The sequence below is a fragment of the Phalacrocorax aristotelis genome, chromosome 6 (genome assembly GCF_949628215.1).
Source record: "Phalacrocorax aristotelis chromosome 6, bGulAri2.1, whole genome shotgun sequence".
NCBI classification, from domain to species: domain Eukaryota; kingdom Metazoa; phylum Chordata; class Aves; order Suliformes; family Phalacrocoracidae; genus Phalacrocorax; species Phalacrocorax aristotelis.
The window spans coordinates 50,496,287-50,520,946 of record NC_134281.1 but is presented as its reverse complement, the minus strand read 5'-3'; the positions used below and the strand labels follow the sequence as shown (position 1 = coordinate 50,520,946).

Genomic DNA, 24,660 nt, shown 5'->3' with positions numbered 1-24,660 from the left:
AGGAAGCGGAGGGCCGTGATGTATCGGATGTATTGAGAAAATGCTAATGTGTAATAGCGTGTGTCAGGGGCCTCGTTCATCACCCTGCACCGCCTTCTGGGGGATCCATATCTAATTAACAGTAATGAATGAGGGAGCCCACCTAATGACAGCCCGCCAGTTTGTTATGGAAATGAGGCAATCCCATTAGGCAAAACACTTAATTAAACAAACTGCTTGGAGTGGAAGCAGGAGCAGGATGGGCACAGGCCTTTTGGGAGGCCGGGGGGCCCTGGTACCCAGCCTCCCACATGCCAGGTGTGGGGCACAGTGGCTGCTGCAGGCCCATAGCACCAGGTGCCCACAGTGAACCCCAGCAGCCGTGGGCTGGGGGAGTCGAGAGGGACCCACTGGGTGGGGTTGGGCTGGGGAGGGGTCAGCAGGGCCATTTGCATCCCCCTCTCGTCTCTCCGGCATGTCGATGGGCACAGAGGCAGCAGAGGCCAAACACAGATTTCCAATCAAACCTGTGTACTTGGCTCCTGCTCTATTGACACTGAAGCAAGAAGGGCTCAAGGTTAATTCCTTATCAATACCCTATTGTCAGCTCATTCATCACCCGGGGAGGGCAGGGGCTGCCCCAGCCTCCATGGGCTTGGGAGGGTGCTGAGAGGATGGCGTGCATCCCTCTGCCCATCTCAGCCCTGCCGGGGTGGCTCATCTCTGGCTGACGGTGCTGGGGCGTGTATGCAGCCACGTAAGGTTGCAGAGACGAGGGGATGGGGCTCAAGCTCAAAGGTAAGGGGATGGGGGGATACCAGGGAGGCAGAGCGAGCAGCTGCTCTGTGAGCTCCTGCCTCCCTTGCCCATGCCCCTGGCTGGGTGCAGGACCTGTGCATAGGGTGTGCTGGGGGGTAAGATAGTGGCTGTGGCCCCCAGTTGTGCTATCCTGCTTCCTAACTGCCCCTCAAGCCCCCAGGCCCATGTGCCAGGGGGTCCTGCCAACCTTTCCAGAGAGTAGGAAAGCAGGTCAGGGGGGCTACAGGGACTCCAAGGGAGCAGCACAGTCCCAATTCACCAGGGTTTTCAGGAGAGCCTTGCACCAACTCCCAAGAAGTTGGGACTATGGTCTGTCTAACCACAATATTGCACAAAGTCACTTAAAAAAATAGACAGCCCTCTCTGGGTGACGGAGAGGGAATTGGTGCGACCTGGTCTGCCAACACGGGAAGGGAGGTAAAGCTACGCCTGCCATTAGACTTTCAGTTTTATCGTTCAGTTAGAAACAAGAAATAGGATCTAGTATGACTTCCTGGAACAGGCAGCTCTAGGGCTAAACGCTGTTCCATATTAATTCACAATCTCTACTTCTTGGCACTGGAGTTTGTTCTTGCTGCTTTTTCCTTGCCTCAAGAGGGGACTTTTTTGCAGGAGATGCTCTCAGGCACATAGAAGCACATTGCTGAGCTGTACTGTTGGGGTCTTCTCCAGGATCTGCTTTGCTTGTCTTCTAAACTAGACATTTCTCCACACAGGAAAGAGGGGTCCTGCTGCCACCTCGTGGAGTGCTGCTCCCTCCCGAGCTAGAGCATCCCTTGTCCAGCCAGGCCACTGCGGTGGTCAGGGAGGTTGGCACAGCCACCCTGGGCCAGCTTCCTCCTCCATCACCTCCATGGGGCGATGGAGACGAGCCTCACGCCTCCCCCTTCTCTTTCTTGGAAGCAGAACTTGGGGTTGGGTTGCTTGTTTCCATTTCCAGCCATCCATGCTTGTTTTTCCAGCAGTGGCACAGCTTCGCACATATGCCTGCGCCTTCCGAACCCATACAAAGATGGCACCTCAGCCTCTACACAAATTGATGCCCTGACACACAAAAGGCATCATCAGACTTTTAAAACACCTTTATTAGATGTGGGCACAGGTCAGTCTTTGTCCAGGGGTTTGGTTTGAATTACTGGCACCGCAGGATGCTCACCCCTGCTCCAAAACACAACCCCTGGCCAGGCTGGATCACGCCCCTGGCCTGCCCAGGTCTCTCCCAGCACTACAGAGGCACCCTGGCTGCACAGACACCCTCCCACCACCTGTCAGCAGCAGCTAAGCACCCTCCAGCCCAGGCGCACGACCACCCTGACCACTAAATGGCGTTTTTTAATTTTTTAAAACCTTTCGGTATCATCGCCGCTACCTGGGTAAAGAAGGCAGCACAGGTGAGCGAGCCAGTTCCCTCACAGGGAACACTCACAAATGTCATTTGCTGCTGAGGAAAGGTTAATTTGTGCTTTTGCAAAATGAACCAAGCTGGGAAATGCACAATGGCAGCAGCTGCCCCGGTCATCCTCATGTCCCACCACCACTGGTGTTCCACCCACGCTGCTCCATCGTTTGTGCACAGGGGCTGGACCATAGAGAAAAGGATCTCTGGGCTCTCCAGGCAGAGTTCACCAGTGCTGCCCCCCACTCCCTACCCACACGAGAAGCCCAAGGATGCTGCATTTTCCCTCCCACAGAACAGATCTGCAACACCCCTCCCATAGCTTGTCTCAGAGATTTATATGGATTTGCCAAGATATCCCAACCTTTGGCTTTCAGTGTTCAAACTGAAGCTCTTTAGAAACACAGGCCGCACCAAACTGTGACAGTTTAGCAAGGATTAAGGGTTTGAGGCCGGGTTTTTTTTTAAATCCAGTAGTGCTTGTATCCATTCTTGGCCATGTGCCTTCAGGCTCTAAGTTATTAACCTTCTGTTTCAAATAACAAGCAACAGAAATAAAGAGGGCAGAAAGGGGGGGAGGGCAAGCATACAAGCTGTATAGGAAAGAAGAGGGCAATATATCACATGATACATTTAACACATTGCTCATAATCATCATTAAAACTTGCTGGGACACAGAAAACAAAACCCACCCAGAAGATTGGTGCTGATGACTTCCCCTGTAAATCACTGGCTAGCTCAGGATCCCCCCTGCTCTTAGAGAGGTATGTACACAAATTAGCCCTGAATTTCAAGCCAGTTTTGCAGCAGCAGAAATGCGTGAGCTGGTTCTCACTTGCACAGCACAGGGCAGCTCCGACTGCGGAGATCCAGCAGGCAGCACCCGCTCCCTGCCTGCTGCTCTGGAAAGCGGGGAGGTGGAGCTGAGCTGGACTGAGCTGGGGGAGCAGCAATCCCGTGGCAGGGAGGTGACGGTGGGGTGGAAGGTGTAGCTGACATGCTGGGGCTCTTCCCGGAGGGAGCTTCCCCATCCCATCGCACAGGGACAGAGGGTTTAGCTCCGGCTCATGCCAACCACGATCCAGAACTGCCAGAGTCCTTAAAAAGCAGAAGTTCAACACCCACAGCAATAAACAGTAACAGCAGATTCCCAGCCCAGCACAACTGTATTAATTCGGAGGCGTGCATTATGGAGTGTTTAACTGTTCTGTAAATACTGAACCTGTAGAAACCAGCATGAGGGCAAGTGCTAGTTAAATAACCTTTATCACCTCCGCTCCCTAAGAGTTTTCACAGTGCCACAAACAGGCTGGATGCTCAGAAGACGCAGCCCAGCTCTCCAGGAAGGCATGCAGACCAGTCACATCTCAGGAGTTATGGCATTGACAGCACAAACCAGGGGCCTGCTCTAAAAAGCTGTGAGATCTCTGATGGGGTTTCTGGGGATAGAGAACCATGCCTGGATTTTACAGGTCCAAACCCTAAGAACAAGAATTTCATGAAAAGCGGCAGGCTGAAGGCCGTCTTACCGCAGGGCAGCCCTCACAGCTCATCTTCACAGCAGAAGCTGAAACTGGGATCACACCTACAGAAAACCGGATCCTGAGCAACAAAGTCTCTCGTGCCTGGAGACACTTTTTGCTTTAAAAAGCTGGAAGACAATCCATCAGCCCCTTTTCAGTTAATTCTCACCCATCCTATACACCCTGGTCCACCCTTTGAAACCATGCCCAACACAGGGTTATTCTTTGCTTTAAATAAGCGTTGCCACACTAGTGTGCTAAGAGCAGTTGTGCCAGCCGCTGACCACAACTCACCCGGCGCTGCCACTTCGTGAGGTATTACAGTTCTTGCTTTAAGCTTCCAAATTATTTCAGTGCTTCTTAAGAGACCTCCCTCTGAGTTTTGATTCAGACCAGCAAGTGCTTTGTAATTGTGGATAAGAGCACCCCAAGGGTGGGCAAGACAAGCACAGCAGCCCACAGGCAGCAAATATCTGTAAAACTCCTCGTGCTTTTTACGCTCCTACCTCTCGAGGGCAGCCCTTTGTTCAAACAGGCTCACAGCCCACCAGAGCCTGTTCCCAGCAAGCTTTCACTAGGAATTTAAGTTGGCTAATCCTGTCCACCACATTAATAATTAGCTTGCAATGCTGTGACATGGCGTAAACATGTTATTAGCAGGCTCTCCTCTGGCTTTATCCCCCCTTCTCCCCAAAATAAACAACAAAACCCAGAACCAAGCATCGTGAAGTGCAGTGCAATGAGCTACTTTTTCACTAGGTGGAAGGAATTGATTTCTTGTATTACTAGTACAAGTTGCATGGACAGCAAAGACTGATCATCTGAAGAGAACATTTTGGGGAAAAACATCAAATTTCATGGTCTTTTGTGGGCTGAAAGTGATTTAAGAAACACCCAGTATAAATCATAGCTCCAAGAGACAGTTTCATTTTTCTCTACAGTCCCACCTTTCTATTTCTGAGGTCTTTTGGGTTACAGCTGTGCCAGTTTCCCTGCATTTCCAGATGCACAATACAGGCTGCTCAAAGACACACAATAATTAATGAGCAGGTCTCCAAGGAGAACATAGAAAAGACTGGAAGGAAAAGAAACAAAACACAAGACATTCAAAAAGGTTAACTTAAATATTTTAGTGGAAGAACACAAAAGTTATCAACAAACATTTGAGCTCCCACCAAGGATCAGAGCTTTGACTGCTCTATCTCTCTCAGCTATTTAACAGAACCAGATGACAGTCTGGGGTACTGCCCTGCACAAGCTTTTTCCAGGTCTTACACTTGGCTTCTGGGCCTGATCTCCAGCAGGGAGTATAACAAGAGCTGGAATGCACCGAGAGAAGAGGGAAGTCCTGCAGAGCTGCTTCTGTTTGCTCACTGCAAGACAAAAGAAATGGCAGAGAGGAAAAAAACAACAAAGAGCTGTATTGTAAAACCAGTACAAAGCAACAGAACATGCGCACTGGACATCAGGGACAAGAAGACAACGTGGAAAGCAGAGAACAACATGAGACAGGAAGAAACACACAACACTCCATGTGAAATTCTGGTCTATGACACCTCGGTAAAGCACATCAACTTCAACCGTGACAGGATTTCACCTTCAATACTTTAAATTAATCCATATGTACTTGCCGCTATAACATGGCTGGCCCAAAGGCCAGCCTGGAGGCTTTCAGACTTGCTGGTGGGGGGGCAGGGAAAGCTAAGAAGTCTCTATTTTCCTCCCTTCAAAGACACAAAGGCAAAGGGGGTGACATTTCCCATACAAGCTGAGCAAAGCAGAGGCAAACACTGGAGGTCATAACACCACTAACGAGGCGAGAAGCCCCTGACACAGTCAGACAGGAAAGTTGTACAGAGGTTGCTGTAATAGGTGGGATACGCCCGCATGTGGCCGACGTGAGCTGAATCTGAGAAGTCTACGGCTTTCACAGAGACACCGAGCTGTTGCCGGGCATCAACCATGTGCTTAATTTCGCTGGCTTTGATGATGGTGTCAGCTTGGGAATAGAGGTAAAGCTCAGGCCATCGTGAGGGCACTTTCAGCAGGGCATCATAATGGCTCTCATGGATGAAGCGGGTCAATGGGTACAGCAAGATCCGCAGCACAACAGCTGTAGTAGCAAAAGCGAATAAGAGGAAATACTTGAGCAGCACATTCATGGATACCAAGACAGTTGCCAAGGCACGAAGGCCTCCTCTCAAGTTTCTTCTGCCAGGGGCACTATCAAAAATGGTGCCTGCTACTTTAAGGTTCTTAAATGGCTTGTGAGTGTGGAGTGACTCAATGATGTAACGGTACAGCATGACACCACCATTGCTAAAAACATGAAAAATAACCGGTCTGTTTTCAACGCTGTAGTCAAAGAGCAGCTCCAGGAGTTGCCTGGCGAGGGTCTGGAGGGATCTGATGCCAAAGGTCTCAGAGAAGAATATCATCCTCCATGGAGCCGTGTAGCGGATGACAGTGCAGCCCTAAGAACAACAGAAAGAGACCCCACACATATTTAGGCTGTGCTGTAAACTACATGGAGTAGGCAAAGTAAAAAGAATGTGAAAACTTGGGACAAGTTTCCAACAGAAACCATGGGGCCAGAAGAAAGTCTTCAGTATCAGTGGCAAGGCACCAATATCAATAGGATTATATTAATCGTAACAGCACACAGTATTATAAGAAGGTTCCTGCAGTAGCAGAGGCCTGGATTTGATGATGTCTGAGATCCTTTCAACTCTTATGCTAACTGGCACAGCCCCTGAGGACACTGTCACCCAAGCTTTTATGAGTGTTAGTCTTCACCCAGGAAAAGAAAAACATCTCCCTTATTCACAAACCTTCAGTATCAGCCATTTTGGTAAGAAGAGCCTGCTCTGGTACACATCTAGTTCATGACATTGAAACAAACATAAGGAGGAGGAACAACTTCTTCCTGTCCTTGGGTAGTACTTGTTTGCAGCTGTCTCTAAGACTCACCCACAATCAACACTGACATGATTTTCATAAGCCTTTCTGAAACACTCCATCTGTGCAAATGAAGAGCACTGGTTCAGAGATTCAGAACACCTGAGCAATTGCCTTTACATTTAAGGCCTTACAGTTAGGTGTAGACTGAGAAACAGGAGCTTCAAAACAGAGCAGACAGAACTACATTAATAAATACTTTAAATCTTTTAAATCACCTAAACTCACTGACATTACACACTGACAAACACAAAGCAAAGCCATCAAGACAGCCCTCCCACCCACAGCTCCCTAAACAGTAAATAGGGAAGAAAGGATATCAAGTTCTTAAATCAAAGCCGCCTATACTGTCTTGCCACAGTTGCAGCCACTTCCTCATTAGGGAGCTAAGAAAACCCTTTCTCTCCTTTCCCATTCCTATCATCTTTCTGATAGAAAAGTATTTCTAAAAAGTTAGCACATTGCCATGTAATATGCTCCTCATCTGCTCAGCAGCATCTCTTACAGCAGTCACTTAATTAATTCTTTGCTAGAACAAGCCAATTCATGACTCTTGCACTGGATTACACATTAACAACAGACTTGGTAGTGTACAGACTTTGCCACTTACAGCTGAAACAGATTTGGATAAATACAAGATCCTTGTATGCTGACCGAAAAAAAAATAAAGTCTAACATTTCACTAGGTCCCCATATAACAAGCTGGGGTCATTCCAGTAAAATGCAGTATTAGAAAGGAAAATTATCATAACTTTGGGAACTAGAAATCAGGCAGACCTCTAGTTCAAACACAAGGAGTTCCTAGTGAGCAGGCATGACTGTGATAGGATGCCTGTTTCACAGACAGGATAAAATGAATTTGGATTACAACATATAGATGAATCAGCTTTACAGGAAGGAAAAGCTGAAGAAACAACAGATGCTGATGAGCTCGGTCAGTTCTTAGCCTGGCCTCAACAAGCCAGTGCTGCGGCCTATTAGCAAGCAGTAAATGCATAATCTTTCCCCACATGTTTACGTGAATAGCCTTACAACTTTGAAAGCCTTAAAATACCCCAATGATTCACACAACAGCAGAAAGTTTCTTCAAGGAAATATTTTTGTCTCAGCTGCGGGCACAAGGGTGACATCAGCAACTGTAAGATAACATTGCCTGGGCTCCGAGAGACAAGGGGATTTCAATGACAAAAGAACTCACCACTCACTTCCAATGTCTCTTCAGGCCGACAGAGGCTTTAGACCAATTTACCAACATGCAGAAGAGTTGCAGTTTCTCAGAGAGCTGTATGCCAGTGTCATGTGAATATAAATAAGCTACTCACCTTCTGACTGTAGATTGCACTGTATTTGGCCAGGTATTTGTCCTGGCAGCCTGCCCAGCCGAGAAGGATCACCACAGGCTGACCATCTGTATGCCCTCTCTCTGTACTGCTCTCTGAAACAAATCACAAGATTTAAAATAATTGCCCTCCAGTCTACTGGAATCAAAACTTACAGAAACTTGCCTGGTTATAAAGTTTAAAGGTAATCGTGACGCAGGTATTAGCTTAATTTCTCAGTTAGTTACAGTCTCATTCCGGTTTCACTATGTAGTCATGCTCAGTAGGACAGCAGTTGCAATGCCTGCAACTTCCCAAAGCTCTTCGCTGATGCAAAGCCAGCAGTATGCAGATGACTACGGGGAGGAAAGGGGGCAGGGACCCCCTCCTCATACCTCCCAGGAGCCGGGGAGGCATCAGAGACTGCTGCTCACCTCCAAGGGGGGAAAGGGAAGGGTCCTGCCCTGCCCTCCAGGAACTACCAGACACCTGGGACCGCACAAACGTTTCCACGGCTCCCTCCCTCCATATCCTGATGGGTCTCCCAGCCCCAGTTGCCACTCTGCCCTCAGGAGTCCCCCAGGCCCGGTTCCCCACCTCCACCCTCAGGGGTCCTCCAGGCCCGGTTCCCCCTCTCCACCCTCAGGGGTCCCCCAGGCCCGGCCCCCCCGCTCCGCCCTCAGGGGTCCCCCAGGCCCGCTCCCCCCGCACCGCGGGCCTCCCCCGGCGCCAGCTCCACCACCGCCGCCTCCAGCCCGCGGGCCCCCATCGCCGCGCAACTCGCGCCTCACACCCCACCGCCGCTTCCGCTCTCCCCACCGGAAGCTCCGCCCCCGTCCCTCCCGCAGCCAATGGGAAGGAAAAGCGCCCACCACACCTCCCTCTCCGTCCTCTCCCCTCCCCACCTCCCAGTACCGTAGCAACGCGCCCTTAGCACCCGGCCGGGGCTGGGCGCCCCGCCCACTCGTTGTGGAAACTGGCCCACCCATTGGGCGGAGGGGGGCAAGGGCGGGTCGCGATTGGTTCGGCTGCGGTGTCAGTTATTCTGCGGGGTGTCCGCCCCCTTGGGAAGGTGAGAGGGAGTGAGGGGCTGAGGTGGGCGGTGCGGCGGCGGGGTTGTAGGGCCTGGGGCGTCGGGATGAGGGGAATTGTGAGGCCTGGGGCGGGGATCGCAGTCAGGGGGGTTGGGGGATAGGGTGGGCGTAGGGGCTGAGGGGGGTTGTTGGTCCTGAGCTGGGCGTTTGGGTCGCAGGGGCAGACACAGGGGCCGGGGTGGTCACCGGGGTCAGGGAGCCTGTGAGGACCTGCAGGGCCAGGGGTGGGCTTTGGGGTGTGGGGGAGCACGGGGCCTGTGGTTGGGCTGGATCAGGCATGGTGGGGTGGTTGGGCCTTGCGTGGAGAGTGTTGAGGCTGCAGTGGATCAGGGTGGGTAGGGGCTGGGATGGATGTAGGAGTCAGTGCAGGGCCTGGCGGGGGGTGAGGGGAGTGCAGGGGCTAGGTTTGGGGTTGTGGCTGAGGTTAACAGGGGCTAGGAGGCAGGACATAGAGGTGAGAGAGGGGCCAGTGGGGCTGTGGTTTGATAGGGGCTGGGTAGAAGGCCTTGGGGTACACTGAAGAAGGTGCATTGTGTGTGAGGAGGTTTGTGGGGGACTTGAGAAGGTGCAACATGCTAGGGAAACAGAAGCTCTAAGTTTTGCTTAAGGCAGGGCACAACCTCGATGTTGTAAGATGCAAAGGTAACACCAAATCACCACCACTCTGTCCTTCCATGAGTCCAAGGCTATCAGTGTCTGGCACATCGCACTTGGACTGAGGCTGACGCAGCACCTTTTAATCTCAATCTGATGATTTAGCAGCACTCTGGATGTAAAGAACCGCTGAATTGCCAGAGCCAGTTCCTAAATCACTTGTGTTTCTCTTGGCAGGAAGAAAGCACTGCCCTGACCCAGTCTTGTTTTGATTATTAGGTCCAATGGACTGGGGTGCCAGCCCAGCACTATTGAGAGCAGAGTTTGAAGCCAACAAACAGGAGTTATGTGCTGATCCTAGCACTGACAAACGACTCAGGCAAGTCGTTTAACTTCCCTGTGCCTGTATGTTCCCATATGTAAAATGGTCATAATAAAAATATTAATGTACATTTTCAGGGTGTTTTGCAATGTGGGCTTAAAGACTACTTTGTCAGCAGATACTGTTGTTATAGCAGCCAGAGACAGATACCACTGTATCCTCAGAAGCTTCATGTGACCATTGTTTCAAACTCTTCCTTTTTTTTGCCATTGATTCATGGGCAAGCCCTTTGTGTCACTAAAATCCTCATGTCCAGAGGCTGGTGCTGGTATTTCTGAATAGTGTGGGGGTTACTGCAGCTTTTTAATAAAAATAGGATAGCATTACACCACCAGCATCTTAAACATAAATATGGAAATATTAATTTAGAATCAATTTTGGGACGTTTCAGACTGTAAAGTTCTTTTAACTAGATCTCTGTTGAGGACAGAGGAGCACTTTATGGGACTGTAAATTTCATGCAAACAGGCTCTGTGAAATACAGATTCCACCTATACAGTAGCTGTTCTCTCAATATCAATCATATGCCTTGCAAGTAATGTTTCACAAATATTCTGTAAATCACAGGAAAACGCTTGCAATAATGTGAAATATGACTTTCACTTGACTGTTTCACCAGAGGCCCCTAACAGGCCATTCTCCTGTCAGCACTAACATTTGTTATGGCTAATAACATTTTCAATCACAACTATTTTGGGAAAATGGATTTATTTTAAACCTGCTTCCCCACAAAGGAGATCCTGAAAATGCCCTGCCAAGGACACAGACTCCTTACAGAGCACAGACCGTTAATTCCCAAATGAAATTTCATCTCATCTTAATTTTCAAATGTTGTTTCTTAACCAGATTTTTGAAGATTTTGTTTGTTTTCAGGCACTGAGGTACATGTTCATCTCTTTGTCATTGTTTTCAGTCTGATTCAGATATTAGCAATAGAAAGTTACTTTGGAGCAGGTATCTTGGGGATATTCTAGATCTGATTAGGAATTTTGCTCCAGATTCTAGGAGAAGAGGCTTAAGAACTTTGTAGATAGGAAATTGGTAATCTTGGCAACTTGTATTACATTGAAAGAAACTTCTTATTCTGAAACCCAAAGATTTTGTGTAATTTTAACTCTCTTTTCTCTTAAACCACATTTTAAATAAAACTTAAAATGGTGCTTTTCTTGCGTAGGAAGTCGAAGGGCTGTATTAGACAAGGCATGAATTCCTTTCTTATCCTCAGGCATGTTGATACAGCTTGGACAACGTGCATGTGTTAGTGCAGCTGTCTGTGACCTTGTCCCTCTTTGTGCATCTGTGTACGTACACAGATACTGGTGTTTAACAGCGAGGCTCCTTGAGATTGGTCGGTGTCTTAAAGGCAAACACATAGGTGTCAGTGGCATTCTCACCTACCTGAATGAACAGAGAGCTTAGGCCTCTGACATCTCATCCCCCTACTAAGGCCACCTTCACATTTGTCAAGCTGGAATAGGGAATATCATACAGCACCAAAAGCGTGCCAAAGAAATTTGGCAAAATGTGGATTACTTTATTTAACACCTGTGTGAAGGGATGGAAGGAAGTGCAGGCAAGGGATGTTTCCAGAGCTTCTGTCTTCTTGCCTACAGTTCCTATCATTTCAGCTTTTCTTAGGTGTTTTAAAAACGTGCCATAGAAATTAGATAAGAAGAAACCAGAGCAAATGCCTGGTGTGCTGAAGGGTCCCAAAGCACTCTCCCACTGCCAAGGCCAAGCACAGACTCCTGGAGTGGTTGTGGGCCCAGTCCAAGTGACTGTCATTTCATGACATGAGTGAGGGCATGCTGTGCCGCTGTGCTAACAGGCACTTACAGCCCCCTTGACCCTGTCACTCCCCATAAATCCACACCTATTTGTGCTCTCATTTCACCCTATTTATTCTCTGGCAGGTCAGATATGATATGCAGTGTTCACATCATGAGGCTAGTGAGAAACCAAGGCTGGGGTAATGGGTAACATGAAAATTACTTTATTAACAGAGCAGGGAAGAGAGCTCCTGGGGCGATATCACCTGCCCTGGAAAATAATCTCAGGTCTGTCACAGATCCATCGTGCAGCTTCAGACATACCAGAAACTCTCTTTTTGCCTCAGTTTTCCGATCTATGAAATGAGTATAAAGGAAAATGAGCTTAAAGTAGTGGCTTTAGTATTGTTTGCCAGAGATTTTAAATAAGAATCTGGTGGTAATTCCTCAGTGCAGACTTTTTCTACCTTCAGAGCCATTTTTTAATTTCTTTCTCACTTTTCGCTAGGCAGAAGAGATCATGACTTCTGTCAAAGAGCAGGAAGCCATCAGGAAGCTCATGGTTTTCTTGCAGGAATGGGATAGCGCCCACAAAGTTGCTCGAAGCTGCATCCTGGACAACTTCATTAAAAGCAATGACGGCAAGACAGAACCAGACCTGGAGCTGGAGTTTTCCCAGGGAGCCAGCTTGTTTCTGGCTCGCCTAACAGCATGGCTCAGGATGACGTATCTCTTTCCTTGGGCAGCCAGAGGTGGCGTATGGTAGTGGGATGGAGAGGAAGGGAAAGGTCTGTACCAAAAATGTGTTTAAAGAATAAGCTTCTGTATGGGGACATCCATACCCAGCCATGTCTGCAGGGTTAAAAAAAACCCCTAGATATCTGAAGATGGAACTGAAGGGAAAGTCATGTAACCTGTCTCTCAGGGACCTAGAATTAGTGTTTTTTTCTCATATTGGGGTGAGCATGCTGCCTCTGCACGCCTGTGAGAGGAAGGTCTGTGCTCTCTCGCAGAGACAGTACCCATTTCAGACCTCCACATTGCCAAAGGCTGTTTGGGGGACACCACGATGGTCTGTAAATCTCTCCTTAGCCTTGTCAAACAGCTACATGTACAGCACATGCCTCAACAAGCTGCTCAAGTCCATTGGCATCTTCTTATCTGCTGCAAGTGGGTGAGTATAGAATGTCACAGTGTGGGAGGTGCCGTGGGGAAGGTACAGGAGGGTGAGGGGGTGAGTAGATAAAGAAAATAACAAGTCCTTGGCAGTCTTTTGGGAGGGCTGTGTAAGCATTTCAGGCAAGGCAGGTCCCAGTGTGGCTTGTGGTAGGAATTTCAAATACTCTCAAAACCAAATCCACTGCTTGTGCCCGTGTCCAGAGCCACTGGGTCACTGACACGATGTAGGAGTGTGGTGAGAGCCTTGAGTGTGGAGACAGGGCCTTCTGTGCCTGTGGTTCAATATCTGAAATGAGCTCAAAGTAAAATGGGAGCTGGTGATGTGCTGGAAGCAAAGCATGCTGCCAGCGGGTATCTGCCTCTGTGGTGCAGACTGAGCCTCCGTGCATTCACCGCCCAGCACCGGACACCTGCTGCAGCAAAGCAGGAGGTGATGGTTCCCGGGAGCACGGCACGCTGGCAGAGGGAGATGGGCTCCAAGGCAGGTGATGCTTTTGGCTTTGTTCCCCCTGTCCTTGCAGACACAGATACATCATTGAATTTCTGGAGATTGGAGGTATCTCGACTCTCCTGGAAATACTAGGGCTGAACCACCTGAAAGAAGAGGACAAAAGGGAGTCTCTAAAGCTGCTGCAGCTCATCGCAGATGCTGGCAGGAAGTATAAGGAGCTCATTTGTGAAAGCTACGGTAGGCAGTATGCTTTCCCCTCATGCAGGCGAGGATGTTCTCCCTGACCTCTGGCCCCTGGGGCTGCTGGCAGCGCTCAGCCACTCCCTTCCCTCCACCTGCTGGGTGGGAGATTGCCACAGAGCTTCTCTGGCTGGAGGGAGTTCAGAGTCTCGGCTATTGTCCAGCAATTGCATTTCATCCTCTCTCAGTTTTTAATGAGCTCGCTTTCTTTACAGTTATTTCTTTTGATGCGATGTTGCTCTCATGCTCGTTGCAAGCACTCCAGTTAAGCCACAGAACAGTTTCCATTCTTACCTGCAGCGTCCACCTACTGCAAACTTTCCCAGACTTCCCCTCTGGGGGTGGGAGGATTTTGCGGCTTGTATCTTCTGAAAGAGCATTACAACTTTTTTTTTTTTCCCTATTTTTTCTCCTGGGCAGTGGAAGCCAAACCCTGTTAGTTGTTCTGTAGTTCAGGTTACATTGTCGGAGGCTATGGGGTGATACCTGCCATCACAGCTTCCTCCAAAGGAGATGAAACGGTGGGATCAGCAGAGAGATCCTTAGCAGCACTGCTGGCACCCCAGTGCCAGATTCTCTGCTTATGTAAATGCCTGCAGAAGGGCCTTGGCTACCTACTCCAGCGAGAATTTTGCTGACTGGTTTTCCAGTTGGCGGTGTGGCTCCTGACAAGGACAAAGAACTTTTTGCCTGGTGCCTGTTTTTTGAGCTGCGCTTTGAGTGGGATGTGGGGCTGGGTTGTCTGGGGGTGCCAGTGAAACAGCTGGGACAGGTGACCTGCAGACTTGCCCAGACCCACGACTTGGCGTCTCTTTCTCTGCACAGGGGTGCAATCCCTCGCCGAGTTCTTGGCCACTTCCAACTCAGCAGAGGCTCAAGAAGACACGCAGGCTCTGATGGACTCTTTGGGCCGTGGCAATCCCAAGTACCAGAACCAAGTCTACAAAGGCCTCGTTGCCGTGCTGCCGTGCGCCTCCCCCCGAGTGCAGCAGCTGGCTCTGCAGACACTCCGCGTCATGCAGGTGGGTAGGGGGCTGTGGACAGACTCCCGTCTGTCCTTCCTGCCCCGGCAGGAGCTGGGCTAGTCCCTTCGGTGTTGGGGGCTGCGCTGGGCAGTCCTTGTGTTATCCGAAAAGCGGCTTCCTTGCCCAGTGCGCAATGAGCCAATAATCACACGCTTGCTCAGGAGAGACACTGCAAATTTATTTCAAGGCTGCGCAAGCCTGGGTGCCCGGTGGTTTTCCACAAATCAAGCGCACCGATGCCAGCTGCCTTGTCATATTTCTACAATAAGGCCATACATATTCTACCTATCTAATACATATTCATTATAATTTACATAAGTTATCTAATTGACACTGAGTCATTCTTCTTGGCTCCCTTTTGGATTCTTCCATACATGCTTTCCTTTCTTCAGGGGTCTTTGGTGATCTTGATGGATGAGGCACCCTAACTCGTGTTGCATAGAAACAACTTAAAGCTATTTTCTCTTAGCAACTCTCATTCATTTTTCTCCTAAAAAGAAACACTTATCAAATGAGTGAGCTGATGGCCAAGACATCTTGTCCCTAGTTTTAGATTAACAATGCTTACTCAAAAAGTCTATATTCACGCTAACTTAATCGTATAGAATACCCCTTAGATTCGTGCTAGCTAAACACGTGCAACACTCCTTAGACTCACGCCAACACTCCTTGTACCCAAGGGAGGGGCTGGCCTCTCACAGCTGTGCCTGGGAGAAGCCAGCCAGGAGTACTGTGTGAACTCTCCCCCTCGGTCTGCCCTTTTTCCCCAGGACGCGGTGGGAGAGGCCCCCTCCGTCCTGGTGGAGCCCGTGCTGGGCATGCTGGGCTCGGCGCACCTGGAGGTCCAGTACGAAGGTAGGACCCGGCCTGGGGAGGCCGTGACTGGCCGTCTCCGAGCCTGGGCAGGTGTGGTACGGGAGTGGGGAAGGCCGGTGGGGTCGGAGGGCGGGGCAGGGCGGGGCGGGCCTCGCTTCGTGCGGCTCCGGGGCTCCCAGCGGGGCGCAACACCCGCCTCGACCTCGGCTCCGGCCGCAACCGGCACGGCGGGCCCTGGGCGCCTCGTTAGCATGCGGCTCATTAGCATTCATCTTATTTGCATCCCAGGGTGCACCGCGGCCAGGTGGCGCGGCCCCAGGAGCGGTGTCCGCCGCCCCCGAGCCGCTCGGATCCGGGCGCGGGGCCTGACCGTCTGCGGTGCGGTGCGGAACGGTGCGGGTTGGGCCGGCGGGAGGGAGGGAGCGCGCGGCGCGGGTCGCCGTGTCCGGCGGAGCGACAGCCGGGGGTGGGCTCCTGCGCGGGCGCACCCACCACCATACTCTGGTTTCTCTTCAGATCGCATAAATCTTTCGCCTTTTACTAAAGATTTCCGTGGAGAGGAACAGGCACGAGTGTCGAGAAATTTTTTGAGGCTCCATTTCGGTGGAGCTGCCCCTTTTCTGGTCAAAAACAGAACAGACAACGGGGAAAAGTAACAGCAGGGGGAGCCGCGGCTGGGCGCCGTCCAGGTTCCTGCGGCCGCCTCGTCGCCCCGGTACGGCCACAGGCGACCGGGCCGGTGGGGTTGGGCCTGTGTTCCCGAAGGGCGGGTGTGCTCGCCCGGTGCGCGAAACGCCGAACGCACCGCCAGCGGCGCTGCTTCACTCGTGTTTGCGCAACGATGGGTGCTGGGCGGTAACTCCCCAAAGCCAGCGCCGCGCTCGCAGACACTGCGAGGGATTTATACAGCCAAGCGTGTCAGCCACAGCTCATACTTTAACTGCGGCACGGCTCCCTTTACAGCGACCACTCACGCTCAGCGAGGGGCTTATTTGGGTAGGGGGTTTTCTGGCCTATGGGCGTCATCTTTAGTAGTATAACGAGGAGAGCTCCCCTAAAGGACGCTTAGCTTCAGTTCTTATCAACATCCATAAACACCCCGATTCATTGTCCTCGAGTACATCCTTTATGTCCCAGCTTTCGGCGGTTTCTGAGGCGGGATGTTCCCCTTTATCAGTCCCTCAGTTCTTCAAGGACACAGTCGTAAAGCAAACTCCTCCCTCCCTCTCAGCCCCCTTCTCCGGCCGCCGGATTCTGTTTTGCAAACCTCGCGTGGTTCGTGGTTATCGCTCAGCGGGAAAAGTCCATTTTCTCGGGATATCAGGCCTCACCCTTCTCCCAGCCCGGCCGTTCGGGCTCCGGGTGAAGCGGACAAGCCGTTGACCTGCCCCAGGGGCGGCGGGACCGGACCCGGACCCGGACCCGGACCCGGACCCGGACCCGGACCCGGACCCGGACCCGGACCCGGACCCGGACCCGGACCCGGACCCGAGCGCCAAGCTCCGGAACCACCGCGCCCCCTACCGCGGCGCCGTGGCGGGACGGGCCGCTTCATTAGCATGGCTCTCATTAGCATACCCAGGGCGCAGTGCGGGGCCGCGCCGCGCCAGCCCCGCTAGACACCGCCGCACCCGGTCGGTGTAGCCGGTGGGCTCGGGTCGAGCCGGGACTGTCGGTAACCGCGGCGAGCCGGTGTTGAGCGGCTGGGGCGGCAGGGAGGCGAGGGGCGGTCACCGTATCGTATGAGGCGACAGCCGCAGGTGGGCCTTTGTGCGGGGGGGGTGCGTTGTTATACTCTGGTTTCTCTTCAGATCGCATAAATCTTTCGCCTTTTACTAAAGATTTCCGTGGAGAGGAACAGGCACGAGTGTCGAGAAATTTTTTGAGGCTCCATTTCGGTGGAGCTGCTCCTTCTCTCGTCAAAAATAGATAAACTCGGCGAGCGGGACGGGGTTATGGTGCTACTGCTTCGAGCTGGCCAGAGCGGGTATCAGAGAGGGCAGGAGGGCCGGCCCCGGGCAGGAGGGCCGGCCCCGGGCAGGAGGGCCGGCCCCGGGCAGGAGGGCCGGCCCCGGGCAGGAGGGCCGGCCCCGGGCAGGAGGGCCGGCCCCGGGCAGGAGGGCCGGCCCCGGGCAGGAGGGCCGGCCCCGGGCAGGAGGGCCGGCCCCGGGCAGGAGGGCCGGCCCCGGGCAGGAGGGCCGGCCCCGGGCAGGAGGGCCGGCCCCGGGCAGGAGGGCCGGCCCCGGGCAGGAGGGCCGGCCCCGGGCAGGAGGGCCCCTCCGCGCCGCCGCCTCATTAGCATGTGCCTCATTACCACGCGGCTGTTTTGCATACCCAGGATGCGCAGCGGCAAAGCGGCGCTTCCCCACCCCCCCCCCTTCCACCGCCCCACTACCGACCCCGTTGTCCGCTGCCGGTGGCCGGTCCGAGCCGTTCGGGTCTCCGCGATGTGTGCGCCCCGCGGCGGGGCCGGGAGCGGGGCGGGCGGGCGTGGGTCGCCGTGACTTGTGGGGCGTGGGGCGGGCGGGCGGCGCGGCGGGGGCCGGGAGGCCGGTATACTCTGGTTTCTCTTCAGATCGCATAAATCTTTCGCCTTTTACTAAAGATTTCCGTGGAGAGGAACAGGCACGAGTGTCGAGAAATTTTTTAAGGCTCCATTTCGGTGGAGCTGCCCCTTTTTTTGGTCAAAAACAGAATGGGATGTGCAGTGACTGTTGCAATGGTTATTAAAATGGTGCGCCCCAGAGGTCGGACCGTGGGATGGTTGCCACCACCTGCAGCCCGCGACGAACACCCCAGCCCCTGCCTGTCCCCGCCAGCGCACCCCGACGCCGCTGACGGGGGCTCCCCTCTCCTCCAGCCAGCCAGCTGCTGAGGGCCCTCACGGCCCGCGAGCTCCGGCCAGCCGTGCTGCAGGGCCTGGTTGCGTTACTGACGCCGCCCAGGAAGACAGTGTTTGCCTTCTGCGAAGAGACGGCCAAAGGTAAAAGGGCTGGCCGAGGCCGCTGTACGCCGCAGGCCGTGGCCTGCCAGGGCACCCGGGGGTGCGCCTCACAACGACGCTCACCTCCTTCTGCAGGGCTCAGCCCTCGCCCGGACTCGAAGTGGAGGAGGTGCAGGGGTTGCCCTTTGAAGCGAGGGGCACAGCAGTGGGGCTGCCCGGGTAAGGGCAGTGCTTGCCTGCAGCACTAATGCCAGCATGCCGACCTCCAGAGACCCACCGAGGTATGCTGTGTGCTGGGCGAGGACGATGAACAGTTCCAGCCCTGGGTGTTTCCTTTCCCCGACTCAGTGGAGCAGGCTGCAGTAGCCCAGGCTTTCTGAGCTGTGAGCATCATGCGCACAGATCCTTGCAGGGTACTATGTATGATACATAGCCACAGGGTTTCCCTAAGGTGTGTTTCCTGAAAAACTACATCCTACTGTCATGCTAGCACTGTAACTGCACCTCCCCTCCCTTCTAACGTCTTAGAAGTGTTTCAAAGTGTCATCTCACCTTCCTAATGTTCCTTATGCAGACCCAACCGCACTTTGCCTGAGGGAGCCCATGCTGGTGTATGTTCAGCAGGCAGCTGCCGCAAAAGTCATTGGGTAAGAAACTGGAGCAAAACCCACAGGAGCATAAAAGGGACCTTAGAAAAGTGGCTTCATTTGGGTAGAAAGGACTGGGACATGTTCCTCCCAGGTAGCGTTCACCTCTGACACTGCTCTCTGGCTGAGTACCCCAGCTCTGCCACTGTATTCTCCACACAGCTGGGAGCCACAGCAAGCAGGGAAACACCCTTATTTAATATCAGCCACCCAATGGAAGAATCTAGTGCCTATGATTGACTGCAGAATCCTTAAGGAAATTCAGCCTTTTTTGCTAAAATTGGCTCATTCAGTAGGAGTTTCCTGCAGTGTCCACAAGATAGTGCTGTCAGAACACTTTTCCTGCAAAAGCAGATGACAGACAACCCTTGGTGGGTAGGGAGGCATACTGGAGAGTCTTCCAGGGACATGCTCACAGGAGTAATGGTGAAGTTTGAATCCTGGGTTCTTTATGGTCACACAAGAAACTTGCTAGACTTTAATACACCCGATTAAGCTCCTGCCAATCATTAAACAATTGGTTCATAGTAAGCCTATGTGTTTAACAGTTGCTAATCCATGCACAGCCAAGTATTTCATGTTTATTTTGAGACTCTCCTGTCTCTTGGTGCCACTAGGGCAGGAACACATCATTTTCCACTGGGGTCGCACCAAGAGGCCCGGTTTGCTGTGTACTTCCTCCCCCGTATGGGGTAGGGGCTGATGGCCGATCTCATTGCAGCATATTAGCCAAGGAGTCAGCAGAAGTGGCTGAAGAGCTGATCCAGCTGAAAGTGGTACATGGCCTGATGATTGCTGTGGGGAACCTGGATCATGCGGCCAGCCAGAGACATGCCAGCAGCTCCCTGGTGGTATGTGGTGGTACATGGCAGCAGACTTCATAGCACAGGGTCTGCTCCCAGAGCACCTGAGCAGAAAAGCTCCCTACACTGTGCGTTGTTTTTTTCCTAAGCATAGCAGACGCAGGCTTATTCACAATGGCAGGAGTCACACTTCCTTCAGGAAAGGGCTGTATTTCCCCTCCTGTCTACCTCCCTCCTGCCACCCACCACACAGAGGGTGCTGGGAACCCAGTGCTGGTCCTCACACCTCTGTTCTACCCCCAGGCTTGCTGTGGATAGCAAGCACAGACAGAGCTAAGGGGCTAACCAAGACCATGGCACAGAATTACAAGCAGGCTATTTTCTTCCTGCTGGTGCTAGCTAAAGAGTTTTGTCCTGCCCCAGCACAGCTCTGCCGGTATAACGGCCACAGGGGAGGACGATGCTGTCAGTAGGTCTGAAGGAATGAATGAATGATGACTGAGAACCAGGCTGCTCAGGGTGAAAGAGGGTTTACAAACCTACCTGGAAATGCAAAGGGTCAGTGCACCCTTCCTCTGAGCAGGCACCAACAGCACAGCAAGAGGAACGCCCCAGCAACTACTGCTCTGCTATCATTTCACTGGAACACCCTCCCTCCTCTTGTCAGTGAAGGAGCGATCTGGTGCTGGGGAGGCCAAGAGGGGAACAAGGGGAGGCAAGTTCCTCTTGGTGTGTTCATGAAGTGCCATCAGCAGCACTGGCACTAAGGGAGGTGGGTGAGGGACTCACTGGCGCGTGCGTGACCAGGTTATCTGGAGCCACATCATCCATGCAGCTCTACCCTCTACGCACACGCTCACAGCCCTTCTTCCCACACACCAACTCTCTGTTCTGTTGCAGTATTTTGTCCACACGTTTCCCTTTGTGGAGGAGTGCGTAAAGAAGGCACTAGGACACACACTGTTCCAGCACTTTATGGTAAACATGCTTCCCTTATGGGGTTTATTAGTGGCCCTAGGACCTTGGTCTGTTTTGCAGGGACATAGTGGCTGTATTTCTTTTCACAAGAAACCCAGTCTTGCACAAAAGCCCAGAAATAAACCAAACCACCCCGTGGGAAGCATTCACCTTCAGGCTCAGTATTCAGGAGGGTAATTGCTCTGACTCAGCCCTAAGATAGAGCAAGGAGGGATCTCAGACTGCTGCTACTCTGTGACAACAGGAACTTGATGCCAGAAGTGTGAGCTGAAGGGCCACCAAGGCAAGAGGTGACTTGAGCTCCTCCAGGTCACTCCTGACTCCAGCTCCTTGGGTGGACATACAGATTAGTAAGGAATGGCAGGGCCAGGGAGGGAAGGTGGAACAAGCAAGGGGCAACATCTTGTTCCTTGCACCCTGGCTCATCCTTACTCGCCCTAAGCCACCACTGAGCAAGCTAGATAATCCAGGTGTAATAATATCTGAAGCAGAACAGGACTGCCTTGCTTTAGTCCCAACTCAGTAGGGCAGCCCTTTTGCTCTGGATGCACCGTCTTAATATGCTGCAGGCAGAGCCCCAGAACATGTCAGCTTTGTCAGTTCAGAGGCCCTTAGAGCACTCGGCCCCACACTGCTTGCAGTGCCTAAAGCATTGATCAAAGTGCCCAGCTTGCAGGGGAGTCTCTTGTCTGGGTTGAAGCATCCCTTGTCTAGCTGCTTGTCACTGCTGCTTCCCCACATCCCATTAAGATCCTAACTCTTTTGCTGCCTTTTCCAGAACAGTCCTGAGACCTGGTACACAGAAATTGATCCAGTCCAGGCTGAAGAACTGGCCTCCAATACCATAGACATCCCCAGATACAGGGTAAGGATGCAGTCCACAGGTGTGTGTAGAGCTGGAGGCACAGATACTTAAATTACAGCCTTTATGTTTAGGGGGAAGAAGGCAGCAGGAGACCAGGGTGGGTGTGTAGGGAAGAACTGAGTAACAGTAGAAGAATCCCTTTGTAATCTATGTTTGTATAGCTGCATCCTGTGTTGCTAGACCCTGAGCACCCAGGGCTGTTTTGTCCTTTCAGGGACAAACCCTGGACTGAGCTGAACAAAAAGGAAACAGAGGGCAGCAGCACATGCCCCCCATTCTGTCCTCCCCACCCCAACCCTGTGCCTACCCTTCCCAGAGGGCAGGTTGTGCAGGGCCACATGGACCCAGGCTGCACACAGGGCCCTGGCAGCACCTTCCTGCACCTGAGCCATGGGCCAGCTTTGCACTTCTGACCTCAGGTACAGATGGTGGTGGGCTACTGACCCTGTGCCTTTTGTGGCATGTTAGCCATACATGTGAAAAATGTGAAGTAACATCCTGGGGCTGTCTCCAAAGCTTAAGTAAACTCTAATGCTACAAGGGAGCATTGTAAGAGCTGAGGCACGTACTACATGCTGAGCTTTGCTCAGGTGCAGGATAGGTACTACCCTCTAAACCAGCTTCCCCCTTGCTAGGCAAGTTCTACCCAGCAGGATCTCAAAACTATGAGACAAAATTTATTTTAAGTGATTTTTAATGTAAACATTACAAGTGTAAAGACTTCAAAAAGAAACTTCATTCACGAAATCAGTCTTTCTCTACATCATCAGCCAGTCTTTAGGGGCTGTTAGACTTCACCAAAATCAGTAAGAAATATATTTTATGAGTTAAGATAATTAAATCCAGGAACATTTATTTATCAAACTTCTTAAAATACTGATTTTTTTTTTTTTTTATAATTACATATAGTCCCTTTTCTTTCTAGAAAAGCCAGACTTGCAACAGTTTTGCAAGGTTTCAAGTACATCTGGAAAGGTTATATGTACACTAGAAAACTATACATGTGTATCTAGCTATATTAGAGGAAACCATTGTCACTAGCAAAGGGCCAGGATGCTAGACACATCCAGCAGACCCTCAGGACCCCCTCCCCAGGCCTTGCAGGGGGTGTGTTTCTAGAGCTCTGCTGAGTACCCTGATACCAGGCCATGAAGGGAGAGAGGCTGACATACACTGCCCTCAGGCACATGTGACCTGCAGACACTCTGCCACATTTAAAATAGGAGTTACACAAACCACCAACACAGATGCAAGACATACAGAAGACTGCTCGTGAACCAGGTTTTGCTGTATTTACTAAGGCCTCTGCTGGCTCATCTGCTTGCTGGCTTGTTCCTCCAGTTGCATGGCAGCCCCCAGGGCGTCCAATGTTTCTGTGAAGGAAGACAGTGACAGGGTAACTGACCTGAAGCTGAATTCCCCAACCCAACTGTCTCCCTCAGCAGGGCTCTGCAAGGCAGAGGGACATGAACTGGGCAAGAACTGCTCAGCCAACATTGCATCCTGCCAGGTCCCACAAAGCTCTTCAGCTGTACTTGTTCATTTCTACTCATCAAGAAGTTTCAAGCCTACAGTTTGCAGTTTAAACTAGATGCCACTTATCCAGCCATCCCAGAGGGCCAAGATTTCCCTGGTCTACAAGGCAGAGAGAGTAGCAGGGCATTTACTCCTGTTAACTTGTCACCACCCCTCCATGGTGAATGGAGGGATACAGCTGTAAGGCTGCATTTGAGACTGGAGGACAGCCAGGGCTGTTGAAGTGAACTGTTAACCCAAAGTAGTGATGTGTTTCTTAGACACCATGATTTTCAGCCTCATTAAAATAAAACACCCTCACAGCCCTGTTTTTGAGGCAAAGACTGTGCCAGCTGTAATAGCTCAAGTAGCAATCAAAGCCCAAGTTATTGCAACAGTGGCAGTTACCAGCGTAGCTTCCCGTCCTAGTCAGGCAGCCTGTACCTGGCACTCTGCTACCGTCTGTCAGCCAAGCTTATACATCTGCCTTGCTGATTCTGTACCACCGTGGTCCAAACCAAGTCTGGCAGTGCTCAGGGAGCAGGCAGTGCCATCTTCCTGCACAGAGCTGGGAAGTCTCCAAACTGGGTCAGAACTGAACAGTTGGAGGGATTTTGTTGCACGTTAAGTAATGCCCTACGCTACGGCAGAGGCATACCAAATGCAGGTACTGGCAGACATGGCATCCCAGTATATGCCTGGCAGACACTTGTTATAGGTGGATGGGTACTGAGGCCTGGTATCCATGAAAACAGGAGTGGAAACAGTGGGCAGACCCTCAGGAATCCCTAGAATACGGCATTGGGACCTATTCCTCAAAAGTCTGGTTTTTGGCCAAGGTAAACTATATAACCAACTAGCCAAACAGACTTCAGCTTGTCTGCTCTTGGTGGGATATTTCATTCGGCTCAAGGGAAGGCAGTTTTATACAGCAGTGCAAAGCAAGCAGAAGTTACTAGCCAAATTTTTACTTTGGAAAGTGCAGGCAACAGAACTTTTCATATCTGTCCCTATGATCACCTAGGAAAGTGATCCAGCTGTAAACCAGTCCTTCTGAATAGGTGCTCAAACCCCCACAGGTATGCTGGCGTTACTTTCAGGTCTTTGAAAAAAAAGATTAGTTACCGTGCTAGTCAGAGAGATGCCCTAACGTACCTCTGACACTACGGAAGTTTCTTGAGCTGTCCTCTACAAAGTGCTTTGCTCTGCTCACAAAGGTCTCGAGATCATAGTCTGGTTGCTCCGTGATTCCCAAGAGATAGTCAAGTTCAGTCATCATTCTCTATATTTAAAAGGATAACAGTGATGAGAAATTGACTTTTTGGAAATTCAATTAGTTTCTTCAAATCTGGCACATCAATCAG

The 24,660-nt window shown here is 51.6% G+C and overlaps 3 protein-coding genes and 3 non-coding genes across 8 annotated transcripts in view; 4 read left to right on the top strand and 2 right to left on the bottom strand.

Annotated features, from left to right (window-relative positions):
* Positions 1–4,827: 4,827 nt before the first annotated feature.
* Positions 4,828–8,829, bottom strand: TMEM53 (transmembrane protein 53). Of its 3 annotated transcripts, none has more exons than XM_075097807.1 (3): positions 8,706–8,829; positions 7,998–8,110; positions 4,828–6,191 (listed from the first exon to the last, which is right to left on the bottom strand). In XM_075097807.1, the coding sequence occupies exons 1-3, from the start codon at positions 8,761–8,763 to the stop codon at positions 5,526–5,528; spliced, it is 837 nt and encodes a 278-aa protein (XP_074953908.1). In that variant the 5' UTR covers positions 8,764–8,829; the 3' UTR covers positions 4,828–5,525. The 3 variants fall into 3 exon arrangements, with proteins under 3 accessions (XP_074953908.1, XP_074953909.1, XP_074953910.1); XM_075097808.1 differs by having other exon boundaries at positions 8,793–8,822; XM_075097809.1 differs by having other exon boundaries at positions 8,788–8,813.
* Positions 8,830–9,924: 1,095 nt separating this feature from the next.
* ARMH1 (armadillo like helical domain containing 1) overlaps positions 9,925–24,660 on the top strand; it is a 16,848-nt gene continuing 2,112 nt past the window's right edge. The window contains exons 1-11 of the mRNA XM_075097805.1: positions 9,925–10,065; positions 12,346–12,559; positions 12,939–13,007; positions 13,534–13,700; positions 14,529–14,725; positions 15,499–15,583; positions 18,405–18,527; positions 19,063–19,135; positions 19,857–19,986; positions 20,839–20,916; positions 21,695–21,781. Of these exons, the coding sequence (XP_074953906.1) occupies positions 12,354–12,559; positions 12,939–13,007; positions 13,534–13,700; positions 14,529–14,725; positions 15,499–15,583; positions 18,405–18,527; positions 19,063–19,135; positions 19,857–19,986; positions 20,839–20,916; positions 21,695–21,781 (1,215 nt within the window). The 5' untranslated portion in view covers positions 9,925–10,065; positions 12,346–12,353. The remainder of the gene's footprint in view (positions 10,066–12,345; positions 12,560–12,938; positions 13,008–13,533; positions 13,701–14,528; positions 14,726–15,498; positions 15,584–18,404; positions 18,528–19,062; positions 19,136–19,856; positions 19,987–20,838; positions 20,917–21,694; positions 21,782–24,660) is intronic.
* Positions 16,041–16,155, top strand: LOC142059473 (U5 spliceosomal RNA). The gene has a single exon (XR_012661371.1). It is a non-coding gene; the product is annotated as a U5 spliceosomal RNA (small nuclear RNA).
* On the top strand, positions 17,336–17,450 carry LOC142059468 (U5 spliceosomal RNA). Its single transcript, XR_012661367.1, has one exon. It is a non-coding gene; the product is annotated as a U5 spliceosomal RNA (small nuclear RNA).
* LOC142059474 (U5 spliceosomal RNA) lies at positions 18,100–18,214 on the top strand. The gene has a single exon (XR_012661372.1). It is a non-coding gene; the product is annotated as a U5 spliceosomal RNA (small nuclear RNA).
* KIF2C (kinesin family member 2C) overlaps positions 22,458–24,660 on the bottom strand; it is a 19,094-nt gene continuing 16,891 nt past the window's right edge. The window contains exons 20-21 of the mRNA XM_075097804.1: positions 24,452–24,578; positions 22,458–23,154 (exon numbers count right to left, since the gene is read on the bottom strand). Of these exons, the coding sequence (XP_074953905.1) occupies positions 23,078–23,154; positions 24,452–24,578 (204 nt within the window). The 3' untranslated portion in view covers positions 22,458–23,077. The remainder of the gene's footprint in view (positions 23,155–24,451; positions 24,579–24,660) is intronic.

Bases quoted from the DNA above. Each gene is read 5' to 3' on its own strand.
- TMEM53 (XM_075097807.1), bottom strand. From the start codon at position 8,763: ATGGGGGCCCGCGGGCTGGAGGCGGCGGTGGTGGAGCTGGCGCCGGGG. The intron at 8,111-8,705 runs GTGCGGGGGGAG...GATTTGTTTCAG, and splicing joins GGCGCCGGGGGAGGCCCGCG to AGAGCAGTACAGAGAGAGGG. The intron at 6,192-7,997 runs GTGAGTAGCTTA...TGTTGTTCTTAG, and splicing joins GTGCAATCTACAGTCAGAAG to GGCTGCACTGTCATCCGCTA.